This window comes from Anser anser (assembly GCF_964211835.1).
Source record: "Anser anser genome assembly, chromosome: 1".
In the NCBI taxonomy this organism is placed as follows: domain Eukaryota; kingdom Metazoa; phylum Chordata; class Aves; order Anseriformes; family Anatidae; genus Anser; species Anser anser.
The window spans coordinates 75,145,010-75,159,547 of NC_139720.1; the positions used below are offsets into that span (position 1 = coordinate 75,145,010).

The following is a 14,538-nucleotide window of genomic DNA, read 5'->3' on the forward strand; positions in this document are numbered from 1 at the left end:
CATTGTCAAAGACATTCAGGGACATGTAGTCTTGTATTGACCATGTTTAGTCCATGAACGCAGTCTCATTCATGCTGTATTGTTTATTCTTCTCTAGCAGAAGAATAAGAGCACCTGTTCTTAGCAGTATCATTCGTCAGGGTTATGTTCTAGAGAGCTGATGACCACACTGAAGAAGAAATGTAATTCTTATAATAAGACGAAGAGAGAATTTATGTTCAGCAATGCAATAGATGACCTAATCAATTGGAGAAATGTTTGGTTTTAGGATAAATGAGTATAAATTAGCTAATTAAGTTAGAATGGTTCATCCACATTTGAGGAGATATTTTTGAAAAATCTACTTTGTATATTACTCTTAGAGTTGTCATTCTGTGATTTAGCCTGACACTTTAAAAATGTTTTGACTTGCATCTTTTTACCAATCTATATTTCTTTGTTTCAAATGTGGCTTGTTGTTGTTAAATCTTAAAACTATTCTAGAAAATCATTGTGGATTATGCAGAGGAACAGTGGATGGCACTGTTCATTCGCTGCTCTACAGCAGTAAGAGATGCTAGGTTTAAAAATGATGTATTTTAAAATAATAACCAAAAAAAGAATTATAGTTGACTCCTCTAAATGCATACATACTGGCTTAAGACTATCACATCTGTGCTGGGAATGTCATAACCAGATTGCGGATTTAGCACGGGTGCTTTAAGGGATGCAGGGTTTTTGAGCAAAAGGTGATGAAGTGACTGAATTACATTCTGAATTCCAGTGGTTCAGCCATATCAGTCTTATTTATTTGAAATGATATTCTGCTTTGGGGTCTTCTACTATAATTGGACTTTTGCATTGATGTGACTCATCCTGAGGCACTTGAGGACAATACTGCTATTGCTGCAGCCGAGTAGCTGGCATGCTTGTCCCAGATGGCTACCTGTGAGATGACATTCAGACTGGGGAAAAGAAGGACCAATTTTTAAGGGCATTTGGAAGACTTTTAAGGATTACACTCACAAAGCAGATGCTGCTCTGTAGTGTTCACAGACATTTTCTGTGTGAAATCTTCACTTCTTTTTTTGTTTGTTTGTTTCTGTTTTGTTTTGTTGTTGTTGTTTGTTTGTTTGTTTGTTTTCCTCCACACTGAGCAGAGCTTAACAAATACTAGAAAATGGAGATTCTTTTCCCTCTTTCCATTCTGATACTTTCTCCCCTGATGTGGATTAGATTTCGCAAAATAAATGAAAGCTTGCATTTCATTTTTTTCAGAAGAAAGGCACTGGAACACATGACATGTCAAGTTACCAGTGTTTTTTTTACCACAGATGTGTTTTTAGTGTCAATCTACAGGACTTTGGTGTAAGTGGAGTGCAGAGAATGCCATATTTCCCCAGTACAGTACAAGGACAGGAGCATTCTGCTTTAATCCAGGAATTCCCCAGAGCTCTGTGAACATGAATGAAATCCTGGAAGGCTAAACAGCTCAGTGAAGCAGCAACAAGGGCTTGATGACAAGGGCATTGATTCATGAGCTCTGCTAATTTATATGGGAATGAATCAAGAGGGCGATTTAACAGGCCCAGAGAGTTACCCACCTGACCTCTTGGCTGGATGTTACCTTCAGCATAACAAAAGGGGCTGAACAGAGCATCTACCCTGGACTGCTAGCGTTCACAGCCAGGAGTATTAAATAAAGCCATTAGTGATTTCATTTTACATTCCTATGCCAGGTGGCAAGTTACAGTAGGCAGGGGGTTCATTCATGATTTCTGTCAGGTCTAGTGGTGCAGTGGCCATGATCTTAGCTAGTTCTTCCACCAGTGCTGCTGAGTTTGACAGGATAGTGGAGGGTGAGCCAAATTTCTTCCAAGCATCCATTATATAATTCAAGCATTAATTATACATGGTATTCACAAAGGGTAACTACAGGCAGGAGATACTTTTCTTCTTAGGCTCCTTCTAGAGACAATAGAGCTCTTCCAGGTAATGATATCGTGTTTATGTTAGGTTCCCGCTTTCTTTTTAGCTTCAGAAGGAGCCTGGGAAGGCTAGTTTCCAATACTTAAGGATAACCTTCTGAATAATGCCCTTAACTATATATGGAAAGGAAATGTGTTACTTTGATCATCTTTGCCTTAAGACATATGTATTATGTATTGTTCTCAACCTCTGAAATTGTTTTCAAATTCTTATTTTATCCAGGTTATGCTCTAAATATGAGGATAATAATTCTGGTGGGATCTTTTACAAGATGCTTTTGGATAATTTAAAAGTTGCTGTTCTTCCTGGTGACTTAAATGGTATCAGTTCACATATATCAAAGGGAAGCCAACAAAGGGAAGAAAAAAGGCAAACAGAGCTTTCAGAAAGGTACTGTTATTAATACAGACAACATTATATTTAATGTGAAGAAAAAAAAAAAAAAGACTCAGACTGAGGGTACATGCTTCTTTTCTAATAGTAAGTACTGTCCTCAGCTGATCTCTCATTTCACAGAGATATATTCAGTTGTACAATGCTCAGAGCATTGCATCAGGAGAACAAACACGTATGTATCATTCATCAAAGACTGTAGAATTCAGGTAAAAATGGTTGAGCTTCCTTTACAGGGTCCACAAGGATTGTATCTCACTGCATCATTCAACAACTGCGGTTTTACCCTTTAGATAACATCTGATGAGTAAGCTTGTGATTCTCTGTGATTCTCTGTAGAATCAGCGTGGCTCATTACTCAGGAACAATAGTACACCTGATGGCTGTGACTACTGCAGGCCTCCATGTATGGCCTCCATCTGTCTGAACCAGCATCACTAATATTGGCACCCATGTTACAAAGATGTATGGTTTACTCACTTCTTATTTTGAATATATGGAAATGTCTGCATAATCAAGCAGAAAACAAAATATAACCCAAACCAAACAACCAACCAACAAAAACAAAAGAAACTGAAAAAAAATCATGTATTCTAATGTAATGAGCTTTGTTTTCCTTAAAATTGTATTGTACACATGTATTTCCTTTCACTTGAACCCAGTGAAAGAAATATTTACCTTAATATATCCATGAAGGTATTCACCTATCTTCCCTCATTTTTAAGGGTGCTATTTAGTAAAACAGAGGCTACCCACCTGTGCAAAGATCACATTTTCATCAGCAGCTCTGAAGACAGGAGTATCTGAAATCAACAATTCTGTTAGTGATGCATCTTGTCACAGATCATCCTGAACCTTCTTTTTTTCCTTTTCAACTATCTGACTTTTGTGCTTCACTAGCTATTGGGAGGAGGTCATTTGTTTGAAAGTGTCACCTGACTACCCACCATTCATGTTGGTTGATTGCATTATTCTTATTTCCTTAGGAAACTGAGGTGAAAGTGGTGCTGATTGGAGGGTAGTATAATTTAAAATAGAAGCTTGCCTGAAACCAGGGTAGATCATAAGGATCCCTAGTGGCTCTTGTGTCTCTTAACAGGCTTTGAACTCTTTGTGACTCTGTAATTACTGCCTAGATTTCTTAGAAATAGGTCTTAACTCTCCAGTTCTTTTCCTTTCCTCTTTTTAAAGTTAGGTGGTGTGTGTGCTTTTCTGCATAAATTTGGGGCACCATTTTAGCCAGTTCTTTACATACCAGTTTGAATACATAGCAAAATTTATAATGTGTTCTTGCCTTATTTCTTACTAGTGTTCATTTTTCAAGCTACCTGTTTACATTTGACTTTTTGTTGAAGACTGATACAGAAACAGTCTTTAAGAGCTTCATTCCCCTTAATATAATCTGTTGGTAGTTTTTTTTTCCCTACTGAATAAAAAGCCCAAATTTTTCTCAATTGCTCTTATATTATTTAAGTATTATAGAATGAGTTCTTATTACTCTTGATGTTTTTGATACTGAATCTCATATTGTGTTACGGCCTTTCAGATTTTGGTCATATACAGTCATGCTTCTCTTTTATACTACGATGGCATGTTACACTGATGTACTGGCAGCTCTACTTAAGTCATTTTCCCTTTAAACACATTTCCTATGAGACCTTACATTCTTGAGTATGTAGAAATATGCTTTTTTTCACTATTCTCCTGCCTTTCTTTTACAAGAATCATAAGCTTTGTTGTTCCATCAACCCTCCTGCCTAAGCTGTATTTTCCCTTTTCAAGCCATTTCTCTTGGTTAGTTAGAATAAAATTTAGAAAGATTTTCACTTCACTAGATTTTGCAGCATCAACAGGATACCACTGACACATTCTGATAATTGACTGGACAACCTGTGTTCTGCTGTAATCTTTACCCAACCAATTAAAATCTTCTTTTTTTTTTTTTTTTTTTTTTTTTACCCTGGGTGATTTTGCTTCCTTTTTTGCTTAGAAAAAAATCTTCAGATCTCCAAAAGCTTTAAATCTAAATCCTGTTTTCCCTCTTGAGGATGTATAGTAGGCATCCTGTAATTTTAGCACTCAGATTCTCTTAGGCTTTTATCAGTAGAACTCCAAATAAGGTTTAATTTACCAAATGGTAAAATTCCAAGGTCTTCCAGGAACCATAAGGACTTCCATGCCCCCTTGTTTATACCACTTTTCTTGTACTCATGCACTGACAATCAGCATGCTTGATCTTTTCTGTCTGGCTTTGTCTCTTGTGTAACTGTGTTATGTGTGACCCTATTCCAGGTAGTTATAGACCCTCAGCTAGGTGGCTGTGGTTAATGCTTTCCCATGAGCACAGCTCCCTTTTTCAATCCTAATTGAAGGCTTCTCTATTAGAATCATACAATATCCCAAGTTGGAAGGAACCCACAAGGATCATCTAGTCTAACTCCCAGGTCCAATCAGGACCACACAAAAAAACAGACCATATATCTGAGAGCATTGTCCAAATGTTGTCCATAGCTTTGGGACTACACAAACGCTTCTTGAACTCTGGCAGGCTCAGGGCCATTACCACTGCCCTGAGGGAACCTGTTCCAGTGCCTGACCACACTCTTGGTGAAGAACTTTTTCCTAACAACCCCATCTGACCCTCCCCTGTCCCAGTTCCGTGCCATTCTCTCGGGTCCTATCGCTGGTCACCAGAGAGCAGAACTCAGTGCCTGACCCTCCACTCCTTTTCATGAGGAAGTTGTAGACCACAATGAGGTCTCCCCTCAGTCTTCTCTTCTCCAGGCTGAACAAACCAAGTGACTTCAGCCACTCCTCGTACATCTTGCACTTCAGACCCTTCTTCATCTTTGTAGCTCTCCTTTGGACACCCTCTAACAGTTTTATACTTTCTTATACTGTGGCGCCCAAAACTGCACACAGTACTTAAGGTTATTATGAAGTTATCAAGCTTTCCAAGAATAAGCCACTGACAAGGAAGATAGTCTTCCAGATGACATGCTGCAAGTAATCATTCATTTATTTCCAGGATACACCCAGCCTTTGCCTCAGTCTTGAACTTCAGTAAAGTGGAACAATATAAAGAACATTTGAATTTACCTTCTTCACCTGTCCTGTGTTTACTTTTTCATTTTCTTGGGGTCATTCATGCCAAGGCCTGTGTGTATCCAGGAGAGCATATTAATCAATGGGATGTGGCAGGTAAAGTTGGTAACGTTTTGGTGATCTCTTGTATTCAGACAAGATAGCAGACCTCTCAGAAGACCAGGTCACTTCAGCAGATGAGTCCACCTGACTTACTCAGAAGCGATCCACCAGTAACTGTCATCTTTTGATTCCTCTTGGGATGCTTAGAGTTAATCTTCTATGTGCTACTCAGATCAAAGAATAACTCTTTTCATTAGCATATTTTTAGAAAGAGAGTTAAAATTTTAAGATTATCTTCAAGTTTAGGAAATACTATAAAATATACCTAATAAATCTATAAAAATAGGAGCGCTGAATAATTCTGCATTTTGCTTATATGGAAATACATGCTCTCAGATTAAACAAAAGTAATTGTTCTATATTTCCTTTTCATGGGGTAAATCCATAACAAAGGCAAAATAGGTACAAGTGGGACACATTACATACCCTTTAATTTAATTTCTTTTCTGTGTTTTAAAGTTATTAAATATTTAATTGTTATTTACAGTAATGGCTTATTGATGAAGGCTGTGGTATTGCAGCAGAAAGAGTATACAGTTCATATCTATGAGCTTAGAGGGCCTGAAAAAGAAAGGTATGCTGTGCATTCCTCACAAAGGAAAAAAAATGGAAGTGACCTACTTGGGATCCAAGAAGAGGAAATTTCACCTTCACAGGAAAAAAGGATATGTCCTAAGTGACATTTTTTCCTTTTAAAAATCGATGTAATCGATGTAAAGACTTTAATTAACTTCTTTCATGTTGGCTTAGTCCTCTCGTGTTAACTCAGTATGTATTAAAGGATAGAGGTTGGTCCTTAGCTGATGTAGAAACCCAGGCTCATTATAAAGTAAGCCTGTGATTTGGAGGTCTAGCATCTCCATTTGCAAAATAAATACTGCAGAGCAATGTCAGTCTGTTTGTATTTTTAAAAGCAACCTCTTCTTAAGAACCAGCTATACTTAAGAAAGGTTTGCACAATATAGGCCTTGGAATCAATGTGCGCTATTACTTGATCAACCTGTCTTCTTTTTTTGTATCAAAAAAAACTTCTTCTGTGTCCATGTCTTGTTTGTAGTTAGTCTTGTTCATTATTGCTGAATCAAATATTTGAAACTACAAAAAATAAGCAATTTGTCTTCATGCACAATCTTTCAATTTTAGAAAGAAGCAGATTGAAGATCAAGCTAACAAATATGCCAAGAATAGAACTGTTGATGAAGTAATTAAAAGGCTGACAGACAGAGTAATACAACAGGCAGCAACTATTAGAGAAAGCTTTTTTTACCTACAACAAGCAATCACATGGTAAAATTAGTAAAGCTGGCTTGCGGAAGATAGGAAAAATATTTTTCTCTCTCCTGTGCTTTTTCCAGAAGGATGCTTATTGTCTTCTCATTGTGCCTGCTCACACAGCTAGGGTTAAATCCTTCAGGATTGTTTCAGTCACTAATGAGCTAAACAAGCCTCATGCAGGTTATTGTATGAGAAAGGTTCTCAGCTTGTATTAAAAGACATAAAATTGTTATCCTGTAGCAGCATCTCACCTTAAAACCTTCAACTGCTTGCAGTGTCAAAAAGAACATGTATGAATTGGGATTTGCGAGACACAGTTGGAACTTGGAGGTCTAATGTCAGCTCTTAATACACCTCTTACGCAAAGTGAGTGGGCATATCTTAAAGAATTGCTTAGCCTTAACTCAGAGTCTTTTAAACTGTCTTTGTAACTCCACAGTAGTAATTGCTAGGAACTGGATATTGTTACATGAAGAATAAGTTTCTTAACAGATATAGAATGACACTTTAGTGAGAATTATGTAAACTAGTTTTATGTCATCTTTCAGATTTCTGAGCTTCATCCTCCTCTGAACCTCTCATGGACTGCAGTGTGGCTTGTAATCATGCTGAGGTTGGGGGCGCTCCCTGGGGTCCCTGGCTGGCTGTCTTCCTTGGTCACTCTTGCTCTGCTTTCAGAGGAGTTGTGTAAGGGATATCTCCTAAAGCCATCTAGTAGCATTTCAGAGTGTTGACTGTTCTCCAACAGGAAAGGAGAACCTTCCTCTAACTGTTATTTGAGTTCAGTTGATTCGAGCATGTTGTAGTTTTCCACTGTAATATGTTGGGGAAAAAAAATCCACAACAATATGATTGTGTTGAAATTGTATAGTTTTTACTTGCCAAGGATTCCAACTGGATTTTGTATGTCTTTTTGAGGTATGTTTTTATGTGGTGTTCCCAGGGCCCATCGCAGCCTTGACTGCTTATCGAACTCTGCGTGTTGTCCTTTAGACAGTCTCATAAGGTCATGGATTTGGGATTGTAGCTGTGATGCTGATGGCACCCAGCTGTACATTTCTTTCTTTCCACATTTCAAAGCAAAATGCTTTGCTGAAAGTTGGCATGGGGCAGAAAAAGAGAGATGATGGCAGTAATGCTCCCCTTGTCTACCTAGGTTTAAGCAAGAGCTGCTGCTAAATAGTGTTATGACAGTAATTCATACTCTGCACTTTGTCCAGATACTGAGGTAAGATAAGAGTCAGAAGGTCAAAAAAGAATTGTACCTTTGAAAATGGCCTGCATAGTCCCTTGGGAAAATTTGTCCCAATCTATTTTTACTGTGGTTCAGCAATAAACATCATTTTCCCATCCATGTTCCATGGGTTGCACGTGTTTTTGCCAAGCTACTGTTGCATAGGCAAATGTACTGGCTGTAAGGGGATGACAGATCTGTTGCCTTCTTTTCCCCCCTTCTTAACATGAATGCATGATGCATATGATAAGACGAACGCTCAGTTACTATAGCGTCTTCCCCCATGAACACTATAGTTACATCTAGCCACGTCTTCATACCCTTGCATAGATATCTTTCTGCAATTGTGTGCAGAAAGTGAAATTGCTTTGCAATGAAGGGAAGGGAAAGAGGGAGGACAAAACACACAAAACATTTATATTTTCTCTTAAAATTTTCTTGTTAAAAATACACCTATTAAGAATGTGTTAAAGTGCAACTCATCCCTGCCATATAGATCTGATATCTGTGGCACATACCTTCGGGACATACAGGCTTTGGTTGCTGCAATTACACTACAATGTGATACCTAAGAGGCTTATTTGTTGCCTGCAGCTAATGCAGTAACATGCATTTTGTCACTCTTAGGGAGAATAAACTCATTCTGCCTGCAGCTTTATCTTCTCCATTTGCTGTCTGCATACAAGTCACATTTAAGATATTTGTCTAATAACAGAAGCCATTGAAAGTTAATCTTTGTGATTTCATTGGTTTTTTATTACACTAGTCATGATGCATTTCTGAAGTTTTGGCAATAAGCAAAGGGTAAAAAATCATAATCTATGTGCAGCTGCATATATGCAATACTGGCCTGTGGTGTTCTTGAATCCTGCAAGCTCAGCAGAGTCCAGCTAGGTGGAATATTGTCCAGGAGCTCTGCTCTGCTGTTGCTGCTGCTTTTCATCATTCAAAAAAAAAGGCCTGTTTCCCTGCAATAGTCTTGGTCTGCCCTGCCTGTTACGCTGAGTGAAATAAGCCTCCTCTGGACTGAATGAGGATGAGAGCTCTGTGAATAAGGGTGATTAAAAGGGATTTCTTGTTAGAACTGAAGCGGCTGACTACCTTATGTCTCTGGGAGCTGTCTGGGCATGTGTATTACCAGGTGAAATGCAAGCTGAAACCGAGTCACCATCACTCGTGATCTTCAAAAATCTCTGAACAGAACAAAGGGGTTTTAACCACTTCGTCCAAGTGGAATTTCAGCTGGGAGTTTTTGCATTGCTCCTGCTTTAACTTCCCTGACATTTCTACCAAGATGTTCATCAACCCCTGCCCTGAATTGTTTAGGAGCACAGCTGCTTTTCATCCCAGAGTTTGTGGAGTTTCAGTGGTAGATAAAGAATCATAGAATATCCCTAGTTGGAAGGGACCCACAAGATCATCAAGTCCAACTCCTGGGTCCAATCAGGACCACACAAAAACCAAACCCTATGTCTAAGAGCATTGTCCAAGCGTTTCTTGAATTCTGGCAGGCTCAGGGCCTTCACCACTTCCCTGGGGAGCCAATTGTGGGAATAGAAATGTTGTTTTTGCAGTGCTACATTGTTTAGAAGGAAGGAATGTGGTATTGAGATATGCTTACAGTGATAAGAAAGCTCAGCAGGTGACCTCCTAAAATACAGACAACCAGACTCCTTAGAGCAATCAGGTGAAAATCACTGTGTTAAGTCAAGCCAGATAAGGGGAGAAAACATTACCATCTCAAAAACAGGCCGGCAACTGAAGGCTAGGCATTGTCTGTGAAGCATCAGATAGATTGTGAACCTGGATTACACACTCAGTGGGGAAACAGGGGAGGGTCCTGTCATCAAAAAGTATATAAACTGTGTTTTGGAACTAGTAGGGGCGCTCTCCTGCTTGTGGGGCGCCCACCATTGCAATCGCAAATAAATTACTACTTCACTGAGATCCTCGCCTGAGCCTAAGTTATTGGCTACGGAGTATTTCTCACACTATCCCAGTGCTCGACCACCCTCTGGGTGAAGAACCTTTCCCTAACACCCAGCCTGACCCTCCCCAGTCCCAGTTCCATGCCATTCCCTTGGGTCCTGTCGCTGTCCCCAGACAGCACAGCTCAGCGCCTGCCCCTCTGCTCCCCTCATGGGGGAGCTGCAGGCCACCGTGAGTCTCCCTTCAGTCTGCTCTGTTCTGGTCCAAACAAACCAAGGGACCTCAGCCGCTACTCTCACGTCTTGTCCTCTAGACCCTTTATCATCTTTGTGGCCATTGTTTGGACACTCTGCAATAATTTTATGTCTTTCTTATACTATGGTGCCCCAAACTGCATGCAGTACTCGAGGCGAGGCTGCACCAGAGCAGAGCAGACTGATACTTCCCTCGACTGGCTAGCAATGCCATACCTGATGAACCCCAGGGTACAGTTGGCCCTTTTGACTTCCAGGGCACGCTGCTGGCTCATGCTCAACTTGCCATCAACCAAAACCCCCTGATCTTGTTAGTGTTGGGGAGAATCGAATGGATGTTTTATTAATGTCTCTTAGGTGATGGGTCATACAGTATAATTAAGCATTGCCAAATGTACTTACATTATCAATTAATTTATGTATACTGGGAAGTTTAGGGAGTATATTATCAAATAATCTATGTATACTGGGAAACTTAGGGAGTATACTGAACAGTCAAATGAATCTTTGAAGGGGAACCCTGGGAGGGAACAGATACAACCTGACCTTGGATAAGGGCCTGGAAGTGCTGAAATGAGTTGAAGCAGAACCAAGGAGCGGAGGGAGCATGCGTCGAGTGAGAAAGGTGAAAAGTTTAGCAGAGAGGAAGACTCCTTACTTCATCTGGACGACCACCTGGACGACCACCAGAGAGCACCACGCATGTGCAAAGGGGAGGAGAGCTAATTAGAATGGAATGCGAGGCTGATGTTGCAACCTGTAATGAATATGTATACCTTACGTAATGTTGGATGTATAAATAATGGCTGGAAAGTAACGGGACTTGAAGCCAGATTTGGGCACCTGCCCCGGCTTCCAGCGCTGAATAAAGCACCTTCATATAATCACTTGGTGGTTATGTGGTTGCTACGCTAACAATCTCTCTAGAAGAATATCTAGAAATAGGTGTCTACCACCACTGTAAGCATTGTGGGGAATCTACCCTGGCCTTCAATTTCTGCTTCAGAAGAATGTGGGACTCCCCGTATCACAACTGCAAACCACGTGTAAATGTTTTTGATACATCATGTTATCATAGATGGCACTGGGCACCAATATTCAGGCAATGTAACCTGTCCTAATTGCATATGGTTGGGTATTTTGTGACGCATTTTTGGGTAACACTGAAGTTAAGTGATCTACATTGTCTACTGTTCTTTGACTGGATCCTGAATCTGTAGCTGGGGAGGTGTGCCAACCTCACTGCCTACATTTATGTCAAGTTTGAAAAGTGCTACTCTGACCTACAGACTCACCTAGAGCAGCCAGGTAGCCAATGTACAGCTGGACAGTGTTGCTTGTCCTCCAGGGTGGAACAAGTTACTCGAACAGTAAATAGTATAGTGGTAAACATAAAAGGATGTTTGCATTTGGATTTGTTATTCCAGGCCAAACCATAGAAATGGGCAAAAGATGTCTGCCTAATTTGGAAGTGGATAAGCTCTGTTTATTTGGATAACATGATGTAAGAGTAGCACTAAGGGAGGAATAGGGACAGAAGGGACACTAAGGGACAGAATACACACATTCCTCTGAAGGATAACTGATCGTTGTATGTCTAAATAAAAACTACAGACATAAAATCACCAGTTAGCCTTTGTAGGGTTATACCAACCCTGCCAGTTGTCTGTGTTTTTCTTTACAACTTACAGCATAAGGACACCTTTTAGCTGCTTGCCTATGCAGTACCAAAGGTATGATGAGGGTTAGTGAAGGGGGATGCAGAACTTTCCTTTACCAAAATTTCTGACCCTCCCCAGTCCCAGCTCCATGCCATTCCCTTGGGTCCTGTTGCTGTTCCCAGAAATTTCGTGCAGAAAAAAAAAACATGCAGAAATTTCCTTTACCAAAGGGTAATGTAGCACCTCTGGCTTCACTGGCCTGACTCTCCTAGTAGCAGGGCAAGAAGGCATACATCTTGCCTTTGCACCTTGGGACTTGGATTATTATTAATGTAGTTGGAAATCAGGAAGATGGCAACTGAAGTTTTGTCAGGTGTCCTGGAGTAACGTCCACAATTTGTATTATATATGTGGGTTCACTTTTGTGAAGGATTACAGTATCTCTTCACTGTGAGGTTGTCATCAATCATCTTCCTTTAAATAAGACTTAGAAACTACGTATTTTGTGAGCTATTCAGCACAAGACTATGACCTAGTCTTAGAATTTAATATGGCTTAATCTTGCATGCAGTTTTGGAAGAATTTTATCACTTTTTTTTTTTTTTTCCTCTGGATGAAAGTGCTAATAGTTGAGGCTGTAGTCACCAACATTGCTATTGTGACTGATTCTCTTCAGCTTTGATTGGATTTGTATGGCCAGATTTTCTTATCGCTACTATTTATGTATTTGATCTAATGGTAAATTCTTATTCAACTGAACATAAAATGTACTTGCTTATCCAGAAGCTTTACATCCATAGAAAGGAATGGTAATTTGCTAATTATTCTTATTTTTAACACTCTTTATGAGTTCAGCCATTTAATTATTTTTTTCTTTTAATCTGTGCAATTAACTAAAATATAATAACAGGAGTAATCACTGTAGGAACACTTGGAGAACCAGGACAGAGCTGTGCAGGATAATTATAAAGGAAAACACCTAAATCTGGAGTTACAAAGCAGCTGAAAATAATGAAAGGTTTTACAGGAAGCCCTCAGCAGCAGCAAGGGCTGCAACTACAACTTCTCAGGGAAACAGGAGGTGGGAAAAGGGGAAGAAAAACAGGGACCCCTCTACAGTCACCTACCAGGTAACATTACAATGAGAGACTGCTGCCATATTGGAGTACTCCGGCTCTTAGATGGAGACAGAGAGGCAGAGGGTCTGGAGGGAAAAAAAAAGAGAGAGAGAGAGAGAGAGAGAGAGAAGGGGACATAGGAGGAACACAGAAAGATCAGAAAGATTTTGCCAGATTAGATTACCTAAAATGGATCCCCAAATCTTCTTTGAAGAGCAGCAACCGAGAAGGGATCTTAACCTTCCACCTGGCTGCAGCTATGTATGGTTCAGGGATTTGAAGCATTTCTGCATTCTGCAGCATTTCTTGTCCAGGAAGTACTTTTGGCAGGTGTGTGGAGAAAAGTGGTAGTAGCAAACTCTACAATTGACAGATTTCTTCCAGTCTGCTAAATGAGTGAACTTTATTTCTTCTCACTTTTTACTTTCCAGGTGAAATTTAATCTTAGTCTGTCACTTGGTGCTTTTGCTTAAAATGCCAGTCTCAAAAATAGTCTAATTTTGCTCTGTCTCTTTCTGTGTAGAATTGAAGTTGTGCAGAGTAGATCTATATTTAAATGGCTTACTGCAAATATAAGGAAGAGAGAACAATTTTCAGAGTAATTTCAAGTTGAGCCATAGGATAAAACATCCAGACTTTTACTATTTTTACTAGTGGCATATTAAGTAACAAAATGGGCCATTTTATAGCTTATTTTATTTCTCTTGTAACAAGTGTTGAAGATCATGGCATGCCAGTGGATGACGGTCAATTCAATCTACTAACAGAAAAGCTAGGGGTAGCAGATGGAGGGTTGAGTTATCTGGATTTTGTCACGACATTGGAAGGTAAAGTAACTTTAGCACCAATACAGCATGAAAAAATCCTTTCATGGAAGATACAGAACTTTTCTTTTTCAAGAAAATACTATTGTGAAATTAGGAAGAGATCAGTGGTATGATTTTTAGCACACGGATGACCTTTCTGTCTGTAGTTCTTTCACTTCTGATCCAGTTAAACTGCTGAGTAGCTGACCCAGGGCTGGAGGGAAACTGGAATATATGGGATGTGGGCTAAACGTCCACAGAGAGGTGTGATGGAGATTGCAGAGTGACTAACAGATTGCAGAGTGACTGACTGATCTCTCTGCCTTGAGTGTGTTGTCGTCCCCGTCATTTCTTACTCTTATTCACAGTCTGGGGATTGTGTTATATCCTAAATTACAACAAATGATTTTGTCGTAGTGGTGTCCAGAAACATTTTTTGTTCTGTGTTTTTTTTTTTAAAAAAAAAGACAGTAACTATTCGTTTCAGGAATGAAAGATCTGTTAGTAAGCCATTAGTGATAAGTTTTTTAGTGGTGCTATATACAACTGGAACTCTGTGGTGTGATCTGGTTGCTTATTGGTTTGTGGCTTTAATTTAAAGTAGTGCTTTTGAATGTTAAAGCTGTTAAGGGACTTTTCTACTAGAGAATGCTGAAATGTGGTTATCTATGAGTTAATTGATAGTTTTATTGG

General features: G+C 39.5%; 1 protein-coding gene across 1 annotated transcript in view; it reads left to right on the forward strand.

The window, feature by feature from the left end:
* Nucleotides 1-14,538, forward strand: part of EFCAB6 (EF-hand calcium binding domain 6) — an 83,420-nt gene that overhangs the window by 19,279 nt on the left and 49,603 nt on the right. The window contains 3 exon segments of the mRNA XM_083819992.1: nucleotides 7,392-7,572; nucleotides 12,913-13,051; nucleotides 13,754-13,973. Coding sequence (XP_083676118.1) covers nucleotides 7,392-7,572; nucleotides 12,913-13,051; nucleotides 13,754-13,973 — 540 coding nt within the window.